This window comes from Nannospalax galili, unplaced genomic scaffold (assembly GCF_000622305.1).
Source record: "Nannospalax galili isolate Female #2095 unplaced genomic scaffold, S.galili_v1.0 scaffold364, whole genome shotgun sequence".
Classification (NCBI taxonomy): Eukaryota; Metazoa; Chordata; class Mammalia; order Rodentia; family Spalacidae; genus Nannospalax; species Nannospalax galili.
In genome coordinates, this window is record NW_008352752.1 from 1,393,900 (window position 1) to 1,420,131 (window position 26,232).

The 26,232-nt window shown below is 41.9% G+C and overlaps 1 protein-coding gene across 1 annotated transcript in view; it reads left to right on the top strand.

Annotated features, from left to right (window-relative positions):
* The window catches only part of Satb1 (SATB homeobox 1), a 79,395-nt gene extending 53,409 nt beyond the window's left edge, over positions 1-25,986 (top strand). Inside the window, exons 11-13 of the mRNA XM_008849968.3 lie at positions 21,883-22,086; positions 22,624-22,719; positions 24,231-25,986. Coding sequence (XP_008848190.1) covers positions 21,883-22,086; positions 22,624-22,719; positions 24,231-24,743 — 813 coding nt within the window. The 3' untranslated portion in view covers positions 24,744-25,986. The remainder of the gene's footprint in view (positions 1-21,882; positions 22,087-22,623; positions 22,720-24,230) is intronic.
* The last annotated feature ends 246 nt before the right edge of the window (positions 25,987-26,232 follow it).

The window sequence follows — 26,232 nt, forward strand, 5'->3', positions numbered from 1 at the left end:
TCTCATCTGTAACTCCAGTTCCAGGGGATCCAGTGCCTTCATCTGACTTCCATAGGCACTGCATGACACAGGTGCACTTACTACATACATACAGGCAATACACTTATGCATACAAAATAAAAATAATAAATAAAAATTTAAATATGTGTTAATACTGAGAATGTTCTAGATTTCTAGACCATCGATGGATCTGTTGTTAGTTGAATGCAAGCCAGCCTATTGGAATTGACAGCTTTAAATTCTGGCCACTTGAGGTCCATCATTGCTTGATAGATGATGTTTTTAAGAACTAGTTAAATGTGTGGGTCTGAATATGGTCAGATTTCTGCACTCTATAAATAAAAGTGTTTTTAGTAAGTCTGAGGTTTGATCAAGCAGGTCCAGGATTATGAAACACCTACCGAGGCTGGCTAAAAAGACATGTAAAGGGGTATTTTACCCACTAGACACTCAGTGTTCCCTACCTAAAATCGAGCCAGAGATCTTTGGCTGTCTTGTTACTATTTTCAAATGTCTTTAAATCTTTACGTTTTACCTCTACATTTAAATTTGATTAACTGAAAGCTATAAAGGCATTATTCTTTCAGCCAGTTTAATAACCAACTTAATGTTAACAAACATGCGCATAACTCGTTGAATCATTTTCCATTTTTAGAAAATGTCACAAGAAAAAATTAGGTAAGATTTTGGGGAGAATCACTTTTGTGAATGAGCACTGGATCAACTCTGTAAAGAGGGTCATCACATGAGGAAGAGGGAAGGCCACTCTGCAGGTGTTCGACTTACTACAAAACATGGATTCTCGCACAGATGGGGCACCTTTAGACACTCCCTCACCTCTTGTCCTCAGATGGTAGCGTAAGGTGAGCAGTGTGGACTGAGAACCCGTGGGAGGCTCCTGGATTCAGAAACCCTTTGGTATTCAGCCAACCCATGTCAGGTCAGTGCTTCAGGGTAGATTGAAGCATCAGCAGCAATGGTAAACAGACCAAGGGACTGAGCTCATGATGGGAGTTCGTGTAAAAACCTAATGTCATCCTGTTAAACTCAGCACAGCACTGTTCCACAGAGACAGCTTTCAACAAACCGGCAGATTAAGACAAAGTGTTTTCTTGGAAGTCTTAATAGTCTTTTATGTTTTGGGTAATGAAGGTAGTTTTATTTTAACTTTATCTTTTTTCCTCATATGAGAACTGAAAATAGAGGCCCTGTGAAGTGAACGAGCTACGAAAATACATTTATACAGAATGACAATAGAAAAATAGCTCTAAAGGAAGGGGTACTGTTAAAATTTCACATCAGCCAAAGGTGCTAAGAGAGGATAGAAAACTTAGATACATGGATCTCACTTGCAGTTTTTTCCTGCCCTGCCTTTAGCATCTTCGAAAGTAACCAGAGAAATTTCTCACTTTTCTAAGTATGCTTATTATACCTTTACCAATTGAATTTTTTTGCTTGCTATAATGACACAGAATCACAGATTACCCATTTAAAAGTAAATGTCTTTATTTTAAAGATTAGTAAAAATAAATCATTCTATGATTTATTGCTAAATACCTTGTGAAACACAAACTCCAAACCACGTGTGGAGTTCATTTCTAATTGTTAAATTGATGAAGTTATTTTCCCCCTAAGTCTTAATTTGCCTCTGTTATAGGTTAATAGAAAAATCTATTCTCCTTTGATTTCTTCATTCAACAATTTTAGTTGCTTTTTTTGAGATTTTTGAACAATTCCCTTCTCAACCAGTATACTTCAAGAATTGGGTTAAAACACACTGTTTCATAAACTGCCAGCCTCCTCGGCCGCCCCAGTGCCTCTGATTCCGTAAATCAGATCATAGGCAGCATGCTGTCGTATAATAAGGTGTCTGATCCCTATTACCAGTTTGTTGATGCACAGACTCCTTCAAATTGACCATTGCAACACATGGTTTCCCCTGAAACTAGCTGTGATAATTAGCGTGGTTCTAATGAGACAGAATGTCACTGATCTTGTGCTGAACTGTCGAGTATCGACGCTACGGATGGGAACTGTCAGAGCCCGCCATCTGTGACAGCGCTTGGCATATTCCAGTGGCAAGGTAGAGCGTGCTCAGTAGAGTGTTTTCAAACAAATGGCCCTTTCCTTGACTAGGCTCTGCGTTGTGTTCTCTTGAGGTTGCATGAGGATGGAGGACCCAACTTTGTCCTACACAAAAGCCACATGGGGATATTTATATCTGTTAGGTGTTAATGGAAGAGAGGAATCTTTTGTTTAGCAGGTGAATTTTCAGTGGCGGTCTCCCCCTGTTGTGTGTGCGTGAGTGTGCATGTGTCAGTCTCTCCCACTTGTCCCATATTGTCAGCTAATAGAAAAGCAGTCATTTCAGACACTTTTCCCCCAATTTTAAAACTGCCTTGTTTAGGAGAGATTTGTTGGGGAGCTGGGGCTGGCTTCTGGTGAGGAAGCAGTCTGAGTTAACAGAGGGAATGGGGAAGCGGAGTGACAGTGGGTGTAACACACCCAAGTCTAACGGAAGAATTAAAATGGACAGGACAGCGGGTCTGCAGACTCGAGCGAGGAGGAGGAGGGAGTGTGCGGAGTGGAAGTCCGGCACTGCTTCTCATTCCAAAATACGCTTTGTTGCTCTTTATCTCTCCTCTCTGGCAGACCACACAGGGCTTGTTCTGAAGAACATTTCCACTAATCTGATCAGGCAGCCAAATACGCCGGGAAAACTGCTTTAATGATCCCACTAATTACCTCAAGTCAATATGAACTGTATTATTAGACTGAGGGAAAATATTCCATTAGGTCCCCCCCTTGGGAGTTTCTCCGCTTTGTGATGTCACTGAAGCCTTCACCCTCTCGCTTGTAATTAATTTTATTTACACACGCAGGCACGCACAAGGTCACACCTGCAGAACCGGAGCTGGCCAGGGAGCTTGTGGCACTCGGGTTTAATCAGATCTGTCATAATTACCATTCTGCATGTTTCTGACACACGCTGTGAAATATTTCAATTTAACTGCCGCTACCAGCACAACCAGATGTAGTGCGAGTGTGGCTGCATTGGAAATATTATTCCTCAGGATAAACTCTCTCCCTCCTCCTCCTCTTTCCTCCCCCCTTCCAGCTAATGTAACACAGAAGCTGATGTACCCTGTAAATCTTGAATGCAGCGCTAGATTGATAACAGGCGATTAGACAGTTTAACCACAAACAGCTTGTTCATTTTTCAGAAATGAAAACCACATGTGGTGTAACTAAAATTTCAGGCCCTTTTTTTTTTAAGGGTTGGGGTATGTATGTGTGTGTTTAAGATGTGCTTAAATAAAAATAAAATGCAGTCAAAAGAAGTCAGGTGTCTAGACAAACGAAGACATTGCTTGGTTTGTTTATCTTTCCAGGTTATTTTTATCAAGGCCTTTATCAAATTCCATTTTTACATTTTGATCAAAACTTGAATGGAAGAAAAGATTGGTTCCCAGTGGACTTTCTCGTTTTGTTTTATTTTTCTTTAATTTTTTTTCTTTTGCTGTGTGTGAGTATAATATTCCTTTGACTTTATGACTCCCCCCCCCTTTTTTTAAAGAGTTAACCCTTTTTTAATGAAAAGAATATTTGAATGGGTTTCTAAGATTGGACATGTATAGTTTTTAAAAACTAATTCTCATTATTATTTTTATAGTTTGTTGCTCTAGCCTTTGTGGTCAGATATCAGACAATCTCCAAATAGAAATGGATCCCAGCCAGGAAACATATTTCATAGTGACACTTGTTGGCTTGCGGTCATTTTGAAAGGTGGAGTTGGAGACCAGCAGCCCCTGTTAGAACTCTGGAGATCCCTGGTAGAAGGTGCAGGCTCGTGTGGAGAGTGGAATTAGACCAAAGTTAGCACCAAGCTCAGAGGAATCCAGCCATGAGGAAACTTAAAAGTATCTACTATCCAAGAGCTGGTGGAAAAGAACACTCGGACAGGAGCAGAAAGGGACCTAGGGAGACTTGGAACTGTCCATCTCTCAGTTTAAAACACAGCCCAGTTAAGATCTCTGGATGCCAAATGAAATACACCCTTTTTAAAACCTAGCTGCTTTGCTACAGCTGGGAGCCGAGCTCTGCAGCCTGACTGGTCAGGGTGCCCCTTGCTCTTGAACAGTTGTCCTCCCTCCACTCTCTAGCCTCCTTGTTCTCCTCTCCCTCTTGGCTTAGAAGTTCTCTAGATTCACTGGAGCTGCGTCCCCCTGACCTGGCTGTTGTCAATGCATTTTGTGTTTGCTCCATACTATCTCCAGCTCTGAAACCTAACATTTTTCTGCCTATCTCTATTTTCATTGGCCTAAATATCACTCTAAAGAGAAAAGTGAGCCTTTATAATAAAGACTTATCAGTTAGACCTTTCTATTTAAGCCGCTGAGACATTCATTTACATAGTTATTCTAGGTCTTTTCCCCCATTTCCACACTCTTCATCTGCCTTTGTAGATCATCAGTTTCAGTGTTTGGTTTTTGCAGACTACCTGTCTCTGCAGTCAGTTTTCAAAGGTGTAGTTGTTGTGGAAGATGTGAGTCAACGTCCATCTGTCAAGCCATCTATCACAACACTTTCCTCTTGAGCACAGATGTCCCCTCAGAATCCTTAACACGGAAGCGGAAGCTTCCATTTCTAATCAGCAAGCTAGCCCATCGCTGTTCCAGTCCGCCTGTATTTGAAGAATCCAAGAGGGGTTTGGTATCCGCCGCAGAGTTTGAGTTCAAAGATTAGAAAAGTAAACAAACTCAGGTCTTCACTAGATCTGCCACCTGTATTTGAAGAATCCAAGAAGGGTTTGGTATCTGCCGCAGAGTTTGAGTGAGTTCAAAGATTAGAAAAGTAAACAAACTCAGGTCTTCACTAGATCTGCCCTTACTAATAAGTAACCCTGAAATTTTCACACAGCTGTTTCAAGATAAGTTCAGAATAAGCCAGACTACAATGCTTCACATTTCACAGTCAGTGGAGGTCACCATGAAATGGATCCTCAAGTTACTTCTTTGCAAATAAAAGGTTTCACTCCGGTGTGAAAATTCATCTGCTGGTTTCTCATGTTGGTGGACTTCGGTTGTGTGGTGAATTTCTTTGTGCCTGGTGTGCTTGTTGATACAGAAGGGAATGAGAACAAGAGCACGGAGTGGCTGTTAGGGATCAGTGGTGTGTGCTGACTTTGAGAATATTCAGTATTTGGTGTACAGGGAAGAGCACCTCTTTTACCATAGCGTTTTCTTAGGCTACCAGAACCCCTCTTTGTTTCAGAGAAAACGTTTTAATTCTCTTTATGGTCCTGCCGGGTCCTGACTGATGTGGGGATGTTCTCCGTGTGTATTAAGAAGGTACATGAGATGGGGTGGCCGTGACAGTTTAGCGACTCTATGCCTTGCCCTCAGCCGTTGCTCCAGGCCCGCAGACCCTCGTAAAAGGAAACAGGTCCTCAGTACTCTATGCTGTCTTCTCTCACACCGGAACCTTCATTTGTTTTCTTCCCCTTATTGAAGTCATTAATATCATTTACATTGTAGATCACACTCTAAGAATTCTGACTGAAAGGTTAGTGGTCGGGCTTCTGATCATCAGTGTCTGATAGAAACAAGGAGGACGGCAGCTAGGTACAAACTTGGTTGGTTAATGAAGACCTTGCTTGTGAACTTCATCTTTGAGGGAAATGAAGAGTTGTGATCCCCATTCCCCTGCTAATTAACCTGTGTAGTTCCAGGCAAGTTGCTTAACCTCTGAGACTGAACTTCCTTCAGGAAAGTGAAATGGGTTGAGTTATATCATGTCTAGTGTCTGTTGTGGAACCTGGTTCTGTGTGTCGGGTGAAGGAGGGAGCTCTTGATCGTGGTACTGCCCAAGGATATGTTAGCTAGGAATGTGAATCTAAGGCAATGAGGGGTTGAATAGCAGAAGGGCTTTGTTTTAGGGGTGTGGAGGAGTCCTGAGAATAATTTATAGGTGGCATGTAATGGGCCAAATTGACTATTGGAATCCCATTTTGGAAATCCAGGTGATATTGTGTGAGACACTCAGCCAGGATGGAGAGCTCCCGTCTATTGTACAGCAACTTGGCAGGTCTGGGGCCCTGTGGAGCAGAGTTGATGGCAGTTGAAAAGTGAGCTTGGCTTCATAGATACTGGGACAGCGACTATGTGGTGTGATTTAAATATTGGGAAGCATTTCCTTGAAGATGTCAGTCTGGGTTTTCAACATCTGAAAGAAACTCCACCCTTAATTGCCTTTTGGCTGGCCTTGAACTCACAGAGATTCATCTGCTCTGCCTCCTGAGTGATGGAATTAAAGGTGTGCACATCACACCTGGCTTTTACTATTATTGACCTTTTTTTTTAATTATTTTATCTTTTTTATTGAATATTGAATTTTTGTGTATTTCATACATAAAATCATCTTTATACCCTCTCCCCCTTTGGCACCTCCCATAACAACCCCCCCATACACACTGTAGTTCATACATCCTGTCATTTGTGTTGAGGCTTATCTTGTAAAGTTAGTGTCCTGAGATGTCCCTCAGTGCAAGTTCATCACCTGGAATTTAGTCAGCCTATCTAGAGTCTCTCCCTTTAAGAAGACCAGCTCTTCCTCACCCAGCAGTAATCAGCTGCCAGTAATTCTTCAACTAAGATTGGGGCCTGCTGTTCATTTCCACAGTTCTGTGCTGGGTTTTTGTCTGCTTAAATTTGCATAGATCTTGTGCATACTGACATCATTGCTGTAGGTTTGTATAAGAAGGGTCCCAGGCTATTATTGACTTCTTAATAGACATTTTCTGGGAAAGATTCCACATTAAAGAGGGTAACTCAGGGCAGTGTGGGAAACCGTAGGTCTATGAGAAATCAGGTTTGGGGGTGTTTAGAGGGAAAGGAAACAAAGGAAAAAGGAACAGGGTTCTTCAGAGGATCTCCTTTGAGAGGTGGTGAAATCCACATTTGCAGGCTAAGGGCTTGGAACCTGTGCCTGCTGAGAAGTGTCTGGCCCCAAGTGGCTCCTTTAAACCTTTACCTGGTTTACCCATGGAGCCAACGTGAGTGTCCCTTTTCGTGGGTACTACTTGGCTATTTCTTTGATGGAGCTTCTTTGATGGAGCTTTGATAGAGCTTTCGGTGGTCTAAATGAAATGCAGATTAGGTAAAAAATAAATTACCTTCAATAAGGTCAAGGAACTAAAGGCTGTAAATAAAATATACATTCACAAACAAATGCTCTTAGGAAACCCAGCTCAGTCCACACCAAGCTGTTGCTGTCTAAATTGCCTTCTTTCTTCCTGGCTGGCAATTAATTTTTGTTTGTGTGTTTGGAGATTGGGGGGAAGGGTAATAGTCTAATGGGTAATGATTTTATTTTAATATTTTGATTAAAGAAACTAAATAACCTGGACCCTGGGTAACCATAAGGACCAAAGCCTTATCCATCAGGCTTAATTTCCAGACAGGAACAGCAACACCAACTTGTTTCTATTGCTGGGCAAATTTTACTCTGATGTGTGTTAGGATCTAAAGTTCAAGTTAGGAGATGGTTGTGTACTCTGTTATTTTCTGCCCCTCTGCTCCAGTTGCCACCTTTGTTTTTCTGAAATGTTGTACAGCCGTTTGCTCCAGCATTTGGTAACCAGCTTCCCATCATCTGCAAAGCCCCTCCCCTCCCTAGTCACACTCCACCACCCCACACCCCTGGAATGACAGAGTCCCCCTTCCATCCCTCCCCTGCCTGTGTCCCCTAGCTGGCCTGCTGTCTAACCCTTTCCATTCGGGAAACCCATGTGTCTTTGGAAAGTCTTACTAGTGTGCTTCCTCCAGGTGGTCGACAGCTCTCCAAGGTGCTCTGCTGAGCTTGCTGACCTGTAGAGTTACTTGGATGGTTTAAGGCTAACCAGGTGAGAATGCTGATGCTTCACTGATGGGCCAGGAAGACAGTGTGGGTTTGTATCTACTACTGCAGTTGGCAGTTGACATCTTTTAAGCCATAGAACTATTTTTTTTAACTTTTTTTTCTGTAGAACTATTTTATGAATGAACTCTTAGATAGAGCTGAAATTATAAAACAGATAAAAGTTCTCTCTCATTGAATTGACCTGGGGAGTCAATGTTGTGGATAATCTTATCAACCCCCACCTCCACTATACATGTTGAAACATCTTAGGATAGGGTTTAGAAGCCACCTCTAGGAGCAGCTGTTTTAATTCTACCACACCTCTAAGAAACATAGTCCTTTAGTAGCAAATTTTGAAAAAGGCAGGCCAGGTATGGTGGCATATACCTTTAATCCAACTACTTGGGAGGCAGAGGCAGATGATCTCTGTGAGTTTGAGGTCAGCCTGATCACCCTGATCTACATAGCAAGTTCCATCCCTGTCAGGGCCACATAGTGAGATCCTGTCTCAAAAATAAATAAATAAATAAGGAAGAAACTTGTTTCAAAAGTATATTTGGCATGTGTGTGTGTGTGTATATATTTGAGGTAAGGATTGAGCCATACCAATTCAAGGGGTTGTTAACCTGTTTTCCATTTTTCCCAAGGGGACAGTGAACTTGGATTAAAAAAAAAAAAATGCTTTATTTCATATGACTTATGACTGATTGGAAGTTGGTGTTTTATTCAGTTGTCGACATAGGCAACAAATCCTGGTACTATTAGCAATCCCTATGAATTTGCCACCAGTGAAGATCATGAGCATTTTTATAACATATTATGATGTCGTGGATACCCTGAAATCTCATTTTTTGTTCCTCACTAGAAATCTGCTGTTGCAGCTTGGTGTGTTTGGTATGGTAAACACACATACACACACACACACACACACACACACACACACACACACACACGTACACACAGAATTATTACTACATCACAAATTTTTGATAGATTGGTTTATTCCTGTCCATTCCCAACCCTGCTATCCAAGTTACATGTAAGCCAATTATATATTTCAGTATAATTGGTTTTCTTTGTAATCTTATGTATTTTATTTCAGACACATAAAAACATTGCTCTGCAAAGGCATCCATGGGCTTCACCAGACTGCCAGAAAGATCCATGGCACCAAAGAGATGAGATCAGTGATAAGTTGTGTAGAGGGAAAAATTATACTCTTTAACATATTAGCCGAGGAATTCTTGAATTTATCTGGGAAACATTTTCTTTTAATTTGTTTAATGCTTTTTGGTACTTATTTTTCAAGGACCCATCACTCTGAAGCGTAACAGGACAAGATTGCAGTAATTGCAATAACATTTAAAACAAAACCAGAAACCTTACCCGACAACCTGTCTTTAGCGTTTGGTAGAGAGTGCCAGACATCACAAGCGAATGCCTTTGCCTTAGACAAATTCTTTTGCCAGTTGAATTATACTTTTAATGTTAGTGTAAATCCGAAGTTTGGAGGGTTCTCGCTTCACTGGACGAGAAGGAAGTGTTAGGAAAAATGTGTCCCTGCAGTGCTGTGTTCACATTTCCTCCTGGCCTGCACCATAGCCAGCACATAGATGGCACTCGATAATTACCTGTGGAAGGATGAAATAACTCTTAAGATTTCATCTGCTTACAGTTTTGCTGTCATACAAGCCAATGTATTCCCGAGAAAATGGGCCAGTGGGAGGGAGTCAGGTCAGACCCCACCCCTGCTGTCCTCCACCTCGGGCATCTCTGTACTGTCCCCAGGTGTGCGGTGGTCAGGGGTTGTGAGGAATCACTGAGGCGGCCTGTGCACGGGCTTAGCCTCCTGGTCTCCTTTCGTTAGAAAAATTATAGCTGGCCATTATACCAGGACCCACATGATTCTTCAAGAAATATTTATGCTTTCTGTTTTTAATGCCTGCTTATGAATCACAAAATTTGATTCTCTCAAATTAAGCCAACTTCTGATTAGCAGGTTTGCATAATGGAGAAAATGATGTGGTTTGGGCCACAAGATGGGTGTTACTTTATCAGCAAAATCCTAAGGAAGTTGCGGGCTTCTAAGGACCTTACCTGGTGTCCCTCTTACGGTCTGATTCCCAGAACTTGTAAATTACAGATTGTCTTCTCTGAGTTTTAAAATTTCTTTGTTATCTCTCCTAGAACATGTAGAGAGAAGATTTAAATTTTTAATCCTCAGCTCCTGAGTATTCATGATGAGTATAGCTCATTTTAGGAGATGTCTGCATTATTGAGACATTTTATAGAAGTCAGCTTAAAATGGAGCACAGAAATATTTGTTTAAAACAACCTTGTAGTAAATTATTTTTGTAAGCCAACAAGCCACTCTATCAGGTAAATCACCTAAAAGATTATTTTACAAGTTCTCACTTTTATACTTTTTTTTTTAAGTTACTATTTTTGTATGTGTAATATGTATGTATTGCCTGCATGTATGCAATTGCACCCGTTGCAGTGCCCGAGACCGGAGGTCAGAAGAAGGTGTTAGATCCCCTGGAACTGGAGTTACGGATGGTTGTTAGCCACCATGTGGGTGCTGGGAATCAAACCCGGGTTCTCTGTAAGAGCAGTGTTCTTAACCACTGAACATCTCTCCAGCCTTTGTGGTTTTTTTTCTGGTCTTTTCAGGACAAGGTCTCCCTGTAGCCAAAACTGACTTGGAACTCACTGTGTGGACCAAGCTGACCTTGGTCTCACAGAGCCCTGCCTGCCTCTGCCTCCCGAGTTCTGGAATTAAAGGCCCGTACCACCACACGCGGCTGAGTTCTCATTTTTATACGTTTTTTTTCTTTTTAAATCTTACCAATATTTTTTTATAACATTCTTCAGAAGAAATATTGTGAATTTTTAGTAGTGACGAAGAAACAATGTGATAAGAATCTATGTAAGTGTATGTGTACGTTTGAGTTGAAGGTTTGGCAAAAGCGAAGTTTCCTAGTTCCGTTTTTTTAAAAGGGATCAGAGCGCTTGCCTTTGACCTGATCCTTGTTAGTTTTCCTCTGCCTCCTTTAACCCAGAAAGCCGAGTTCAGTTCAGACCTTATTTCTTTAAAGTTCAGCTTAACTTAGACTGCTGGACTTTGCTACCATAGCGAGCCCCAGGCTTTACAGAGGTGTGTGCGGTCTCTTACCACTGTCCGGACTAGGCCATTTTGCATCTTTCTCCTTACAACTTCCTGTTTGTAGTGATGAATCTTGGACCTCGTTTTTCACTCACTAGTTGGAGTGTGAGCTGTGGGCTGTCTCCGGGTCCCATGGATGGACTACAGGAACGAGTACAACTCGGGGCTATGCATGTTCACGTTTGTTTGCGATAAATGTGACTCAGGTGGCAGGGTTGGGGGACAGTCTAGAATAAAGGAGCCATCAGCATTAGGCCAATGGCGAGGCTGAAAGACTGAGCAGTGGGTATGGAAGAAATCTAAGACCTTCCAAGGGGATGGGATTGACAGGAACTGGTGATTAGTTATGGAGGAGACAGACAAGAAAAATTAGATTTTTAATGAAAGCCATTTGCTATGCCTATTTTTGTTAGAAAGACAGTACATCGTCACTACAGAAAAGTCAGAAAATATAAGCTTAAGGAAGGACATAAAAATATCCATAATCCCAATCACCTAGAGATACCGAGATTTCATATCCTGATTTAGGCCTTTATAATACACAGACCTGCACGTGTATTCAGTGTATATGTCTGTGCTGTGTCCAGTATGTACTGTACTAGCCATTAATTTCCCACCCAGGTGTCCTTAGGTTCCTTTCAACTTTCACTGTCACAAATAATGTGAATGTAAATGCTATTACTGTGAAGTATTTGTATGTGGTCTGTCTTATCATTTCCTTGGAATGAACTGAAAAGTGAGGTTATTGGCTCAGAGAAGGAATTTGTGTTTTAAAGGTGATTGCTAGACATTTCAACCATCTACCTTTTCACCTTGCACTTCAGAAGGTGTGCAATTTACACTAAAAGTTTCAGCCTAGGTGCTAGATAGGCAGCGAGTCTATTAACTGAGTTAAGCCGCTTAGGATGTAAAGCAGGTTTAGGAGGAAGATACTGGCGTCCGATTGGAAATGTATTAGCCCAGCTGTCTTCGTTGGCTGCCTTAGCTATTCTGACCTCTTTGAGAGGAGGCAAGTCTGATAGCAAGAACAATAACGACAATAGTAGTTGACATCCTTGTGTTGTTAAGTGCCTAGCCCTTCTAGAATGTTCTCTCTTAGTCCTCAGCCTATGACTGAAGCGGTAAAATTAGACTCCCTTTTCTAAAAGATTTACTTGAATTGGACTCCCTTTTCTAAAAGATTTACTTGAAGTCTAGAGAACTTGAGTAACCTGCCCAAGGTCAGATGGATACTCAAATGAAAACTCCAGTTCCTTAAACCTTAGAGGTATGGCCCGTGGAAGTTCAGAAGTCCCAGTGACCAAGTTGACTTCCCAAGCCAGCATGGTGAGGGTTGCACAGGCTCTGTGCCCTCAGAAACCACTGAATGACTTATTTTTCCTCTGCACTTTGCTAGCTCATCCCGATCTTTCTCCCATTAGTCTGCCAACTTCCTTAACTTTCTCCCACTCTTTAAAGCGCAGCCAGTACTATACAACGGGGCGCTGTCCTTCTCTTGTATCCCTCCTCCCATTGTGCCTTCTGACCCTCTGATGTCTGCCCTTTATCACTGACCTTTATCTTGCTTTGAACTGGTAATTGGTCTGTTTGAAAAGACATAGCATTAAAAACAGCGAGTCATTTAAGGCGAGTACTTCTGCTTCTGTTCATCGGAGTATTCTGTAGTTACCTCGTCTCAGGCACTATGTGCTCTGTCTCATTTGTACCAGCGTCGGAGATTAATGCCATCATCTGCACTGTGAGGAGGAATTCTCACAGAGGTTGAAGAAGGTGACTTGCTCGGGTTTGCATAGATGAATGCCTATCCACTACATTCCCCATGGTTGGTCTGCAGAGCTGCTGGAGATGGACCTGAAGTTGAGCAGCAGTATCCAGGTGGCAGACAAATAAGAAGGCTTTCCTCTGGAACAAGAGGAACACAGAACAGAGCATGGGGTGGTGTGGGACCGTAGCTGATTAGTAGTCCAACAGAACAGAGGGAGGGCCGGATGCCACTCGGGAGAGCCTCTAAAGGTCATGTTGGACAGTAGGATAGCTATGGACAGTCGGAAGGTGGAAGGTAGACATGGTGTTTTGCGTCCTGCAGTTGCATTTCCAAGAACCTCTCAGAAATGATCAAGGGAATTCTATAAAGCTAAACCGAACTGGTCTGTTTAGTCCTCAGGAAGCTCTCAGCCTGGAACCACAGGCCCTGCTCCAAGGACAACTCTGAACCAGCCCAACACAGAAATCATAAACTCACTTAAAACTTAATGAGGGTTGTTTTTTGTTTTTGTTTTTTTTCATTTTTTGGCAACTCAGTTGAGTAGTTTTTGAGCATGAGAGAGACAGTGCAGGTCTGCAGACACAGAATCACATTGATTTGCTTTGCACAGGACTTCACTAATTCCCTGATCATAAAAGCTGGGTTTTCACCACAAAAGCTGGGTTTTCACCATAAAGTGTGTTTTTCCCATAAGTCAAAGAGAAGAGAGGAGTGGCTAAACACTTTTCAGTTAAGGAGTCAAACAAGTTTCCCTTTGGAAGTCATTAACAAGAGCATAAGTTAAAGATAAGTGCCCCAGTTTGAGTGAGTCGGTGGTGACCGGTTCTTAATGCTAGAAGCAGAGGCTGAAATTGAAGAGATGGTTGGAGCAGGAACTTCGGGAGTGCTTTCCGTTTCTGAATGACGTCCTTTAGGAAGAATTAGAATGAAAACTCAAGAGTTGAAGACGAAGCGTCAGAGTGGCAAACGGAAGCTAGATCATTCCACTGAAATTTATGTCGTGTTGAAAACTTCTTTAAGGTGGGGGACAGGTGAGCTTTTCTCTCTGGCATATGTATTCAGGTCTCAGAGCACAAGGCAGATAGATCTTTGTCTTGTTTCAGGCTTGAAGTATATATAAAAGTTAGACTTTGAAGCTTGCTCTTTTCCAAATCTAATGTTTTACAAAGAAGATGCAGGCCTCCTTCAGAAATTCTCTTTCAGGGAAATGGAGAGATTGTCTTTTCTGCTGGCTGTCTTAGTGGCTTGTCCAGAGTTCCGTTCCGTTCTTCGTGTCCCCTCTCCCCACTCGCTCCTGAAATGCTTTAAGTCCCAGCTCCCCTTGCTTGACAGCCTTTTTAAGTATCTCCTCTGGCCAAGTTGTCATTTGATAATCTTGTTATGAAGCAAACAATGTGCATGTGGCAAAGGAAAACCCAGTGTATTTATGTGTGCCCTAAAGTCAAGGGCTTGGGAAGGCAGAGAAGAGGTGATGGTGCGAACAATAGGAAACAAATGGGATTCATTTTTTTATCTGATTAAATTTTAAGTGAAATTGAAAAATAAAGATAATTTGCCAGTGACTTGAGCGTATTCTCTGCCCTCTCTAAAATTTAAAGGAGGCTTTTTCTTGGCTTCTGAAAACATTTTTTTTAATGTTAATAATAAACCTCAGGAGCTCAGCTAGAGTTGCTTAACCTCTTTAATGACAAAGGGGCAAAATGAGAAATTTCTAGATAGTCATTTTATGGGGGACCTATTATTACCCCAATATAAAAACCCAAAGATTTTTGGCTGAGATATTGTATACCTTAAATAAACTAGAGGGTCTGGAAAGAGCCTAAAAACAGTAAGCTTGGGAGTTTCAAATAGTAGTAATTTAAAATGTTTCCATTATTGCTTTTTCTTCTTTTCAACAAATATAAATATTAGAAACCATCCCTTAAAAATAAATGTATCTGAGGGATCTACACACATATTCCTTTTAAGCTTTATCTCCTTTTAAAATCCACTGTCTAATAAAGTGAGTGTAATGTGCTACTTTTAGAATGGAAAATGCTTTTACTGCTATATCTCTGTTCAAATTTGTTCTACGTGTTTTCTTTAATAAGACCAATGTTAACTTAGCAAGAAAAGTTACTGTCTGCTCAGTCTCTTTGCAATCGAGTCGACGTTCTTAAATGGAGGAGAAAGATGAATGCACTTCTCACTAATTCCGTGGAGGAGAACATGTATCTTTATTAGTGTTAATGACTGGGGCCTCTCATTATGTCATAAAATGATCGGCTTTAGCAAAGGTTTCCCTTCTAAAGAACTTTGTAGCATTTAAAGGTTAATATGTTAGGAAAAGAACAATATCTTAAGACAAGCGTTTTTATTACAGGACATGATGGGATGGTTTTTATTAAATTATGTGATGATTTGAATGGGCAAAGAAGAAAAAGTGCGTCGCCTTGTGCCCTCAACTTTAATGCCTTTAATCAAATCATGACCTTCTGGAAAATAGTTAATTTTAAGCGTTTGGAAAGATCAATACCACTTTGCCACCAAAAAATGGCCTAGATGATGAAATCTGATGTATTTAAAGTATCATTTCACCCTTTTAACCTAGTAAATAATTTAAAATGCTTTCAGTGTTGTTTTGCTATGGTTTCACTTCACGCTGTTTGGTGTCAGAAGTGTTGTGATGGAGCTGGGCAGTTACTTGTATAGCCTCCAAGCCGAGCACCTACAAAGGGGCTGTTTGTCCTTTGGTCTTGAGTGTCTCACCGCACCCCCAATAATGTTTAAGTACACTTGGGGTAAGGTATATATAAATCATAAAAGATGTGAAAGTGGGCCCTTCTGTGATGGGGAAAAGGTGCTTTAAAACACACCAGTCATGTGACATCTTTTGTTATCTCTTTAAGCCTTTATGCTAAAGGTGAAGGATTCAGTAGCTCTGACAATTAGAACCCATTTTCCCCTAGCTTATAGGAGAACATTGGTATGAAATTACCCTTGAGTGCTGGCAGCTTTGTAAATAAAAAAAAAAAATTGCCCTCTATTAGCATGTTTGTGGGCAGATTAAAAACTGTCTTCATTTGCATAAGTAACACTTACAGATTCTTTTAAAAGTAGAAAATTATTTGCTGAATGATAAATTGCTAGCTTTATAGTTAGTTGTTGTTGAAAATGTACTCATTCAAAATGCCTAGTGTAGTTTAGTCTACGATACTGAATTTTTTTGTTAGAAGTACTGTTTAATGGATTATGTACTTAGTTCTTGTTCTCTACTACTTGCAAAACTATAATTCATGCTTTGCACTAAAATGTTTGTATCAAATACTTTCCTATTTAGATTGATTTCTTTTAATATCATATATTATAGGATAGGCCCCAGAGATTGGAAGAAAATACTCCTGCAAATAACACATAAAAGATGGAGGGGGGGGGCAGTAAATACAGACTATAAAATGTTTTGCCTTTTAGAACTCAAATTACCATTCTTTTTTTAAATGTAGTTTTTCCTTCTTTGCTGTAGCAAGAATTATTGTCATTTTTCTTTCTCTCTTTATAGCTCTTAGTTTCAAAATGTATATGTACATAATAGTATTATACACATATATGTATATTGCATTAAGTGGCTCTCCCCCTCCCCCAGATGATACCAAAGTTTCTATTTTTCCCTGCAAAACTAGTTGTGTTAGGAACTCCAAGCTTTGTCCCAGACCAGGCCCCAAGGTTCTCTGTGTTTGTGTGTGAGGTCTTATAGATAAAACAAAAAGTCCTAAGAGGACTTTACTTTCCTGCCTCAGAATTTTGGGGCAACCCCTCTCTGATTTGAACTTAACTGTTCTGAAAAAGACTGGTGTGGAAATCAGAGATTGAGTTTGGTTGGAAATTAGCAGCTAAGAGATGGAGGTGCCGGGATTTTTATTTAAATGTGGCACAGCAAGATTCTGTCAGCAAAGAGCATCATTAGAATATTGAGTTTAGAACTGCTAATTTTTCCTTTAAAATGAGCATACAGTCGTGTGTTTCATGGACCATAATAAATTGCCATTGTGTTGTCATTGAGTTTGTTTTGCTGGTGTTTTGCAGCACTGGCTTGGCAGGCCTGCTCCTCTCTCTTTCCCTCCCCCCAGCCTTGCATTTCCTTAACATAGATCCCTAACCAAACCCAGTCAAAAGATGGTTATTTATTCCATCTCGACTCTAGCATCCTTTGCTCTGTTTCTTGCTTACGGTAGCAAGGCATTTGCAGATGGTTGTTGGTTACTGTAAAGTACATAACAGTATTCCCTTTGTGGCAGATGGATGTAAGACTTTTAGTTCTCAATAAATGTAGGTTTACAATACATAACTTTACAGGATTTGTGTTGTATGTAACAGGTTTGAACATATTATCTCAGAATTCATCTGCATGGCATTTTCAGCTTATTCAGGGTCCGTGCCGGGATTTTTTTTTTTTTTTTTTTAAGTAATAGGGGAGTGCTGTGATTGATAGCAACAGCTCAAGGCGTGATTTTGAATAGAAACAAAGGGTTTGGAACAGAAGGTGTCAAATTAAACTTTGTCAGTTTGAGAAGTAGTAACATCCTGAAAGTTGTACTAATTTATTTACATGTGGCTACTGTTTATATTTTGCCCTCATTAGATGCAGCGTGATGCTGCTTGGCAAATTTACTACATTTAAACTTTACGTTGTTCCTTGTACCATTTTGGTTTTCTGAGACTGGAATTTTAAGGCTTTACAAGCCTTACAGGTGCCTGGTTTTTGTTTTTTGCTGTTCAAACAGCTGTGATTAATTTTGGGAGTAGGCCCCATCCTTCCTGCCTGGGATCTTGGGGTACATCAAGTCCCAGAGATCTCTAAAAAGCAGTATTTCACATTTTGCAACAAAGCATGCCTTTCATTTTCTTTCTTCTTCCAGATAAATTGGTGCACAAGCACCCTGTTGCTTCAGAGGAGCTCTTGTTCTTATTTGTGATATACTGAAGACATCCAGCCTGTTCATCATCTTCCCAAATTTATTTACTCTAACATCCTTATTGGGAAACTGACTTAGGAAAAAGGTGTTCAGAAGTTAGAAAGCATTTGGCTTCTTCAATTCCTTCTTCAACTTTAGATTACTGTTATCATTAACAGAATCACAAACAATAGGACTTAAGGTAGTCTGAATATTCCAAGGCATTTAAATAGCATTAGAACAAATTAAATTTATTTTTGCCAGTTCTAACTGGGCGTCTGCCAGCTTGACATGAGGGAAAAAGGGGGTCAAAAATATGTCTCCCATTATCTTTTAAGAAATAGGTGTATAGCGGAAGCGTGGCCCTGGTTTGGCTTTTTTTTTTTTTTTTTTTTTTGGTTTAGTCTTTCAGAGGATGAATAAGACATAGTAGTCTTGTTGGACAGAAGTTGGCTTTGTGGTTTTGGCACTACCCTTGTAGAGCTCCTAGCATCATCATCCATTTCAGTCTCTTCAACCCCATCGTGTCTCTTAAAAGGCTAGTGGAGACAAGCTTCAACTTCTAATTCATCATATTATTTTTAGATAAGGAATTAGAAGTATTATTTAAGGGCGGAGGTTAATAGCTATGTACTGGAAGTGTTATGTTAGTCATGGGCAATTAATAAAAATAAGGATCTGTCTGGGAAGCACAGAAACACAGAAATGACAACATGAGCAAAATGTTTGTTGAATGAGTCAGGGCTCTTTTTTCTGAAATATTTGTTAACCAGCATGAATGTGATTGTTTAGGAATTAGCTATCATTATTAGCTGTTTTAAAAGAACTACTGATTTTCTCTTCCAAAGAACATCTGTGATCCAAATGTTTTTCATATACATCCAAGTGCTAACTGATCTCTGCCTTACTTTAAAAAGTTTCTAAAGGAACCATTGGTGGTTTCTCAGGGCTCTCCAAGCAGCTTTCTGACACAAATTGTTCTTAATTTTTATCAATTTTTAGCTCCAAGCATCTGTTCCTTTTTGATTGTTTTTTGACTGGGTCTCCCTAGTCACAGTCTGCCTGCGAGTCACAACGTGAACTAGGGTGGCCTCCATCTTGCAGAGATCCACCTGCTTCTGCCTCCCAAGGGCTGGAATTAAAGGTGCACACCACCATGCCTGGCATCTAAGCATTTGTTTCTAAAAAATAAAACTCATAACCACTCAATATTTAGTACTTGCTAGGATAGTAGAATACCACCAAAGTTTAAGAAAGTTTAATGAACGTCTCTTGAAAGGTAAATGGTATGATTCATTGTGCTTGGTGTCCAGATCCTGTCAGCAGTTGTAGCTAAAGGATTAGGACAAGGTAAATAGAAAAGTAATCCTAACTTGATTATTAAGCTTTCAGGAAGATACATATCTAAAACCTATCCAGCAACAATATTCAGAAGTATGATTTAAGGAAATAGCTTAGATCTGGGAAAATGGATGATTTTTTATGGCTTACTCCAGAGAGCCAGTATTTACCTTTAGGTAAAATAATTAAATTAATATCTCCCTAAATTAATATCTCCAGGGGACCACATGCAGGTGGGTCTCAAAAACTTCAAATACCACAGTTCAGCAGTGGTGTTTGTTACCTACTCAGACGTAGAGCTGAGCGGTTACATCGCACAGCCTCTTACAGCAGTTTGGGAGTAAGCATAAGTTGCTGTGGTCAGACAAGACTCATGCCCAGGGACTCCTTCATCACACACGTGATTTGTTTTTTCTTTCTGGTGGATATTCTTTCAGGTTAATGAACTGCCCAGCCTCTCACCTCGAGTTGAGTATTCATTGGCATTTGAATGAGTACATGATCACGTGAATATTCATGTATGTGTCTATGTGCCTATTTGCTTAATTTATAAAACCCTGTTAAAGAATCAAAGCTCTCTTTAAAAATTCTTTATTTTTGTCTTTATGCGTCTGAGTGTTACACCTGCGTGTAAATGCACCTGTGTCCTTCAGTACCTGCAGAGAACAAAAGAGAGCATTAGATCTCCCTGGACCTGGAGTTATGGGCGGTTGTTAGTCAACATGTGGGCGCTGGGATTCGAACCCAGGTCTTCTACAAGAGCAGCTGGTGCTCTTCACCACTGAGCCATCTCTCCAGCCCCAATCAAAGCTCTCTTCGAGGTGCTTCCCTGGCATGTGCAAGGCCCTGGTATCCATCCCTAGCCCCACAAAACAAAACAAACAAAACCCGCACTGGCCACTCAGGCAGCTGATGTGCCAGCCCAGTCTTCTCTTTTGAAATCCCGAACAGACATTTCCAGAACAGGCCTTGCTTCTTTTCACTGTATAATACAATTCAGGTTTCTCTTGGGGGCTGGAGAGGTGGCTCAGCAGTTAAGAGCCCTCACTGCTCTTGCCGAAGAGCTGGATTCAGGTCCCAGCACCCACATGGTGGTTCACAGCCAGCTGTGACTCCAGTTCCAGGGGATCTAGTGCTCTCTTTTGGCCTCTTTAGGCCTCTTGTGTGCACACGGCACACATAAACTTACACAGGCATACACACAAGCAAAAAATAAATCTTGAAAAATACATATAAAGAAGTTTGTCTTTAGTGACCTCTTCAGTTTGAAAAAAAGGGAAAGCCATGAAATTCTGATTTCATCACCTAGTAACATGAATAGCAAAGCAAAACCTTAGCTAGACCTGAAATTCACATGATACAGGAATGGTGTTCCTGGAAATTTCCAAGAAAGCCCTTCATCTTAGACCAGTGCCTCCACAGCAGAGCCTCAGATGGAGATTGGTGCTTTGTGCAGGGGGGACAACAGAAGAGGGCGAGACCCAAGAGGTGGAGGGCAGTGCGGAAGGACCCCTTCTGTAGAGGACGCTGAGGGCGCAGTCAGTTATCAGTTATCTGCTTGAGGCATGGCGGGACTTTGTACCATAAGGTAATTACCATAAGGTAACACTGGGGTGAAGGGACCAGCGAGGCAGTCCAGTTGCCTTCTAGGGTGTCTGTGGAAATGGGTCCAGGAACTTCCTTCAGAACTGAGTCTAGCAAGAACTGTCAGTGGGCTGCACAGTAGCTTGAGAGGGCACTGCCCTGGCAGGTGGGCTCAGGATGGACACCCTCCCTCCCTCCCTCTTCCTACCCCATTGCTAAGGGTCCAGAGTGGCAGACAGGATGAAGATTTGAGATGGTGATGAATAAAGGTCCTCTGTTGCACCATTCAACCAATGGATGCTCAAGCCCTGGTTCTGAGAGGGGCATATTGGGGCACTGATAAAATTCTTGCCTGACAAATCACATGCACGTACTGCAGAGCAGGACTCTGAGGTCCCCTTTTGGGAAGTTCATTGTTGAAGAACTCTTCTAATGCCTGTGGTAATTGTTATGCAAAAGCCAAACAGTATTTATGGTCAGACACTATGGCAGTGACACAACACACCCATACATACGCACATACACATACACGAGTTTACCTCCTTTCTAATACAAAAAGTGTAAGCTTAGGAAAGCCTTTGAGAGGAGTTTATTTCTAAAACTCTGCCCTGCCACCTCCGTGTCCTGCCTCAGTGCTGGCAAACGTGGCCAGGCAGGAGTCGACCCACCCTCATCTTTACCTTTCTCCCATCACACTTACTGCAGTCTTTGAGAAATGCACGTTTGCTCTTAGAGTCTGAAGAATGTTTGTCCTTAATGTCTTTCATTGTGCGTTTATGTGGGGTGCACACCCTTGTGCATGGACGTACAGAGAACAGATTGATGACAGGTGTCTTCCCCTGCAGTTTTTTTGAGGCAGGGTCTCTCACTGTGACTGAAGCCCCCATTTTGATTAGACTGGCTGGGGAGCAGGTCTTGGGGATCCAAACTCAGGTCTGCATGCTTGCGCCAAGTGCTTGACCCACTGAGCCATCTCCCAGCCCATATCTCTGCCTTTTAAGATGCAAGTCTGATCATTCACTGTCTTCCCTACAGCTGTCCTTTCTCAACAGGTTGAAAGAAAAGGAAAATGAAAGCAAATTGGAGTGCTGTGAGCGGATGACAAAGTTAACTCATAGTCTATTCCCTTTTAGCTTTTATGGATGATTCCAGCCCCATCCCCACCACTAACTGACCTCTATTCCCTTCTCCCTCAGGGATGGCTGTGTGAGCTGTTACGCTGGAAAGAGGACCCTTCTCCAGAAAACAGAACCCTGTGGGAGAACCTGTCCATGATCCGAAGGTTCCTCAGTCTCCCTCAGCCCGAGCGTGATGCCATTTACGAGCAAGAGAGCAACGCAGTGCATCACCATGGCGACAGGCCGCCCCACATCATCCACGTTCCAGCAGAACAGATTCAGGTTCGTTTACCTTGGCCAATTCGTGTAGCACTAAGTAAACAAAGCTTTCGACTTAGCAGGGAAATTACCTTCCCTCCAGTATAAACATAGGGTTTTTGCAAGAGATAACAGTATACCGCCATCTTGCTCAGGGGATAAAAGGAAATGAGCATGCTCTTTTCAGCATGTGCCTTGTGTCCCCTGCCCCTGAAGTCCAGGAACCCCCTTTTGGACTGCTAGTTTGGTAACTGTCTTTCTTAGCCCTGGGTTTTATCTGTGAAAGCTTAGACTCTTTTTTGGTGTCTTTAAAAAATTAGAATTTAAAACGTCACCCACATCTTAATTAAACCACACTGCCCTGGAGGAAACGAATCACTTCTGTGTTGTAGAGGAAGTTCACAGAATGACACTTTCATACCGTGGCTTCTGTCCAGAGTGAGGAGGGGAGGGAAACCCAACTGACATCTTGCTTTGCGTGCCTCACCCTCACCTCACCTCAAACAGCCTCCCCGCCCCAGGGCAGGTCAAGGTGAGTCATGTCTGTTTGTCTTTCCTTAGAGCCCCTCTCCCAGCACCCTTGGGAAAGGAGAGTCTAGAGGCGCTTTCTTGCCAGGCCTGCTGACCCCCGCACCATGGCCCAGTGCTGCTCCTCAGGTGAGCGGGCACAAGTGTCCTGTGCCAGGAGAAAGGGCGGACAGGGTGGTGTGAAGACCAGCTCCCTCGGCCAGGGCTTTCCCACATGCAGAGGACAAGGATGGATGAGGTGTGGCTGTGGCCAAAGACCACTGCTGAGGGAGTTCAGCCTGTGCCCTGCATATCTTGTGGGGACTGGCTATTCATCCGCTCAAACTCGATTGAAGAGTTCTGGACCAGGATGTGTGTGGTGGCCTCAAGAAACTTGAGATGCGTGTTATGGTTGAACTTGAGCTGTGTCACTTATTTCTGCTAACTCTGGGAATCGTTTCCACCTTCTTTTAGGATATGTCCTTGCCTCAGAGTCCTAAAATTCTACCTACCTAAAAGCTTTGTTGAGTCATCTGTATTCTTTCTTGGTATTGCTGTGGAAAAAAAAGATATCTGAAGCTAAAATAATAGAGTCATCTATCCACCAGGAAAGAAAAAAAAAAAATCCTTGAGTATTTGTTAACGATAAAACAAATTGACAAAGAGAATCCCTAAGGTTATCAAGCACTGAAATAACTGTGAAAGTCTGAAAGACTGACTGTTTTGGCTGAAACAAAGATGAGAGAGATATATGTTAAGTAATAAAAATAGTACTTGTTTGGAAATGTAAAGAGTTTTTAATAACATTGCTTCTTGGGCGGATAAGAGGAGATGCCTAGGCACAGGACGGATGTTCTAATACACTGCTGCTCTGCTCACCCAGGGTCAGTAATTAGGGATCTAGAGTGTACCGTAGACACGGGTCACACGTTTGTTACATATGATTGTGTGTAGGAATTATAGACATGTACAGATACTAATTATTAAAGAAGGGTATGCATTGGATTTAAATCTTAATCACACTGTAGTTTGCTATAGACAAAGCCATTTGCTAACGATACAGACTGAACCTTTAGTGTCAGCCTAGTGCAATTTGGTAGGAAAGTGTGTATATGTATATGAGAGAGAGGGAGAGAGAGACTGAATGAGTATCGAAACCGTCTGACAGAAGGTTCAGGAATGTAAGGTTCCCCAGCACTCATCCCACCTCCCCAGACCTTGCAGTGAGAGGTGCTCTTGTCTAGTTCTGTGTCTAGGCCCGGAATGCAGAGCTGCAGAGCACACTGCTTTCCCGCTGGCGTAGCTGGGTCTCCCCGCACGCCTTTGAGATCCTTGCTGAGGATTCCTCTTCTAAGTCTTTGTCAGTCAGTGACATTGTCGTTTGCCTTTGGTGCTCCTCCAACTGGGAAGTTTGATGGCTCATGTTTTTGAGCTGCTCCCCTCCACACGCCCACATCACCCCATGAGCACAGCAGCCCTGTGAACTGCACCCCTTCCTAGCTGCCCGGCTCAGAAGCCCAGATCAGTTTGATCTTTTTAAAGCCGGTCTGCGTTCTCTCTCCATATCCGGGACACTGCACCAGCTTGGGAAGCACTGCTCCCCGCAGCCGGCTCCGTGGGGGGCTCAGAGCAGCTCTGACCGTCCGCTTGTCTCTTTGCAGCAGCAGCAGCAGCAGCAGCAACAGCAGCAGCAGCAGCAGCAGCCTCCGCCACCGCCGCAGCCTCAGCCGCAGCCCCAGGCAGGCCCCAGGCTACCCCCTCGGCAGCCCACCGTGGCCTCGCCCGCCGAGTCAGATGAGGAGAGCCGGCAGAAGACCAGGCCACGAACCAAAATTTCCGTGGAAGCCTTGGGAATCCTCCAGAGCTTCATCCAAGACGTGGGCTTATACCCGGACGAGGAGGCCATCCAGACTCTGTCCGCGCAGCTGGACCTCCCCAAGTACACCATCATCAAGTTCTTCCAGAACCAGAGGTACTATCTCAAGCACCACGGCAAGCTGAAGGACAACTCCGGCTTGGAGGTGGATGTAGCCGAATATAAAGAGGAGGAGTTGCTCAAGGATCTGGAGGAGAGCGTCCAGGATAAGAACGCCAACACCCTTTTTTCCGTAAAACTAGAAGAAGAGCTTGCGGTGGAAGGGGACACGGACATTAGTGCCGACCTGAAGGACTGAGAGGACTATTTTCTTTCAACTGTGCTACTGACATTTACTAACAAAGTGAAAAAGTCCACCTTGTGTTCACTCAGAAAATCCTTGTTCATTGCGTGGCCAATGAATCTTCAGAAACTTGCACAAACCGGAAAGATGGAACGGGTAGGACAGACCCTACTGATGCTCTTACTCTGTTTTACAAACTGCTTGGCAGTCCCAGGTGAAACATCAAGGATTGTTTGGTGGTAGAGTTTGTGTTCAAGGGATGCCCCGAGGTGTGCACCCTCTAAGCATGATACCAGAGGTTTTTTTTATTATTATTATTACTACTCTGGAGCCTCCAACAAGCATTATAATTTCAGTGATTATGATTGCCTTTCCTTTAATTATTTCTGTAACACTCCACACTGATCTTTGGAAACTCGCCCTTATTTTAAAAAGAAAAAGGAAAAAAAAAGAAGAGTTTGTTACTCGATGTGTGTTACAAAAGAACTGTAGACTGTGGTTTGCAGTTTAAAGATGACATATACCAACAGATGCCTTGCGTCACATGGCACTGCCGTAATTAAAATTTGTTTTTATTTTGGAAATAAAAGTTCACTGTAATTTTTTTTCATTCTCATTGTTACATGATTTTGTTGTTGTTTAAAGAAAAAAGGAAAGAAAATGTGAAACACAATTTAGTCCTTGTTATTTATTTGTAGACCCTGCAGCGTCATGTTGTACTTAATTTTTTGGAAGTTTCCGTTAAATGTAATATTGCTTCTCTTGTTACCCATACCGATTTCTTTTCTATTTATAAGTGTATTTTGATGGGCAGTAAAACAAAGTGTCTTAAAAGTTTTAAATAGAGAAAATGTGCTTTACACAATTGCCTATAAAAAGTGCTCTATGTTATCCAAGCAATTCATCCTATAAGCTCCGCCCTCTCGTTGTTGTATGCAATTTTTACTATCATGCAAATAAGCTTAGGTAAATCAAACTAATAGATCACCTTAGAAAATTATGCAATTAATGTGAAAATAATTGATGTTTGCAATGTGTCTTCCTTTGGTTTACAATCAATTGTAAAGCGACATCTGTATAAAATTTCTGTATAAAGGTGTATTTCTTTTTTATGAGTTTATGACTATGAAAACACCGGCTATTTTGTTACAGCTGGCTGTTTTTATAAGTGTATCACAGTTTTCTTTATGCAGAAATGTTCTGATTAGGAGTGGTTATTGACTGTAACTACACAATTAAAATTGTTTGTATGGTATGACATGGCAGGGTTGTCTGCTTATGTGAAATAACTTTGATCAAAGAGTTGAAGGAGGGCCCTGCCGTGGAGGTGTGTGTCCACACTGTCTTGATAGCTTGCTGGTTCTCAGAAGAACAGCTCAAGAGTCCTTGAAACCCTGTAAATCTCTATCGTACACGTATACTCCATTTTAAACCGGTATGAAATTTCACAATGGCAATGATAATCTGGTTTTGCTTAACATTTTGCTTAATAAACAGGACAGTC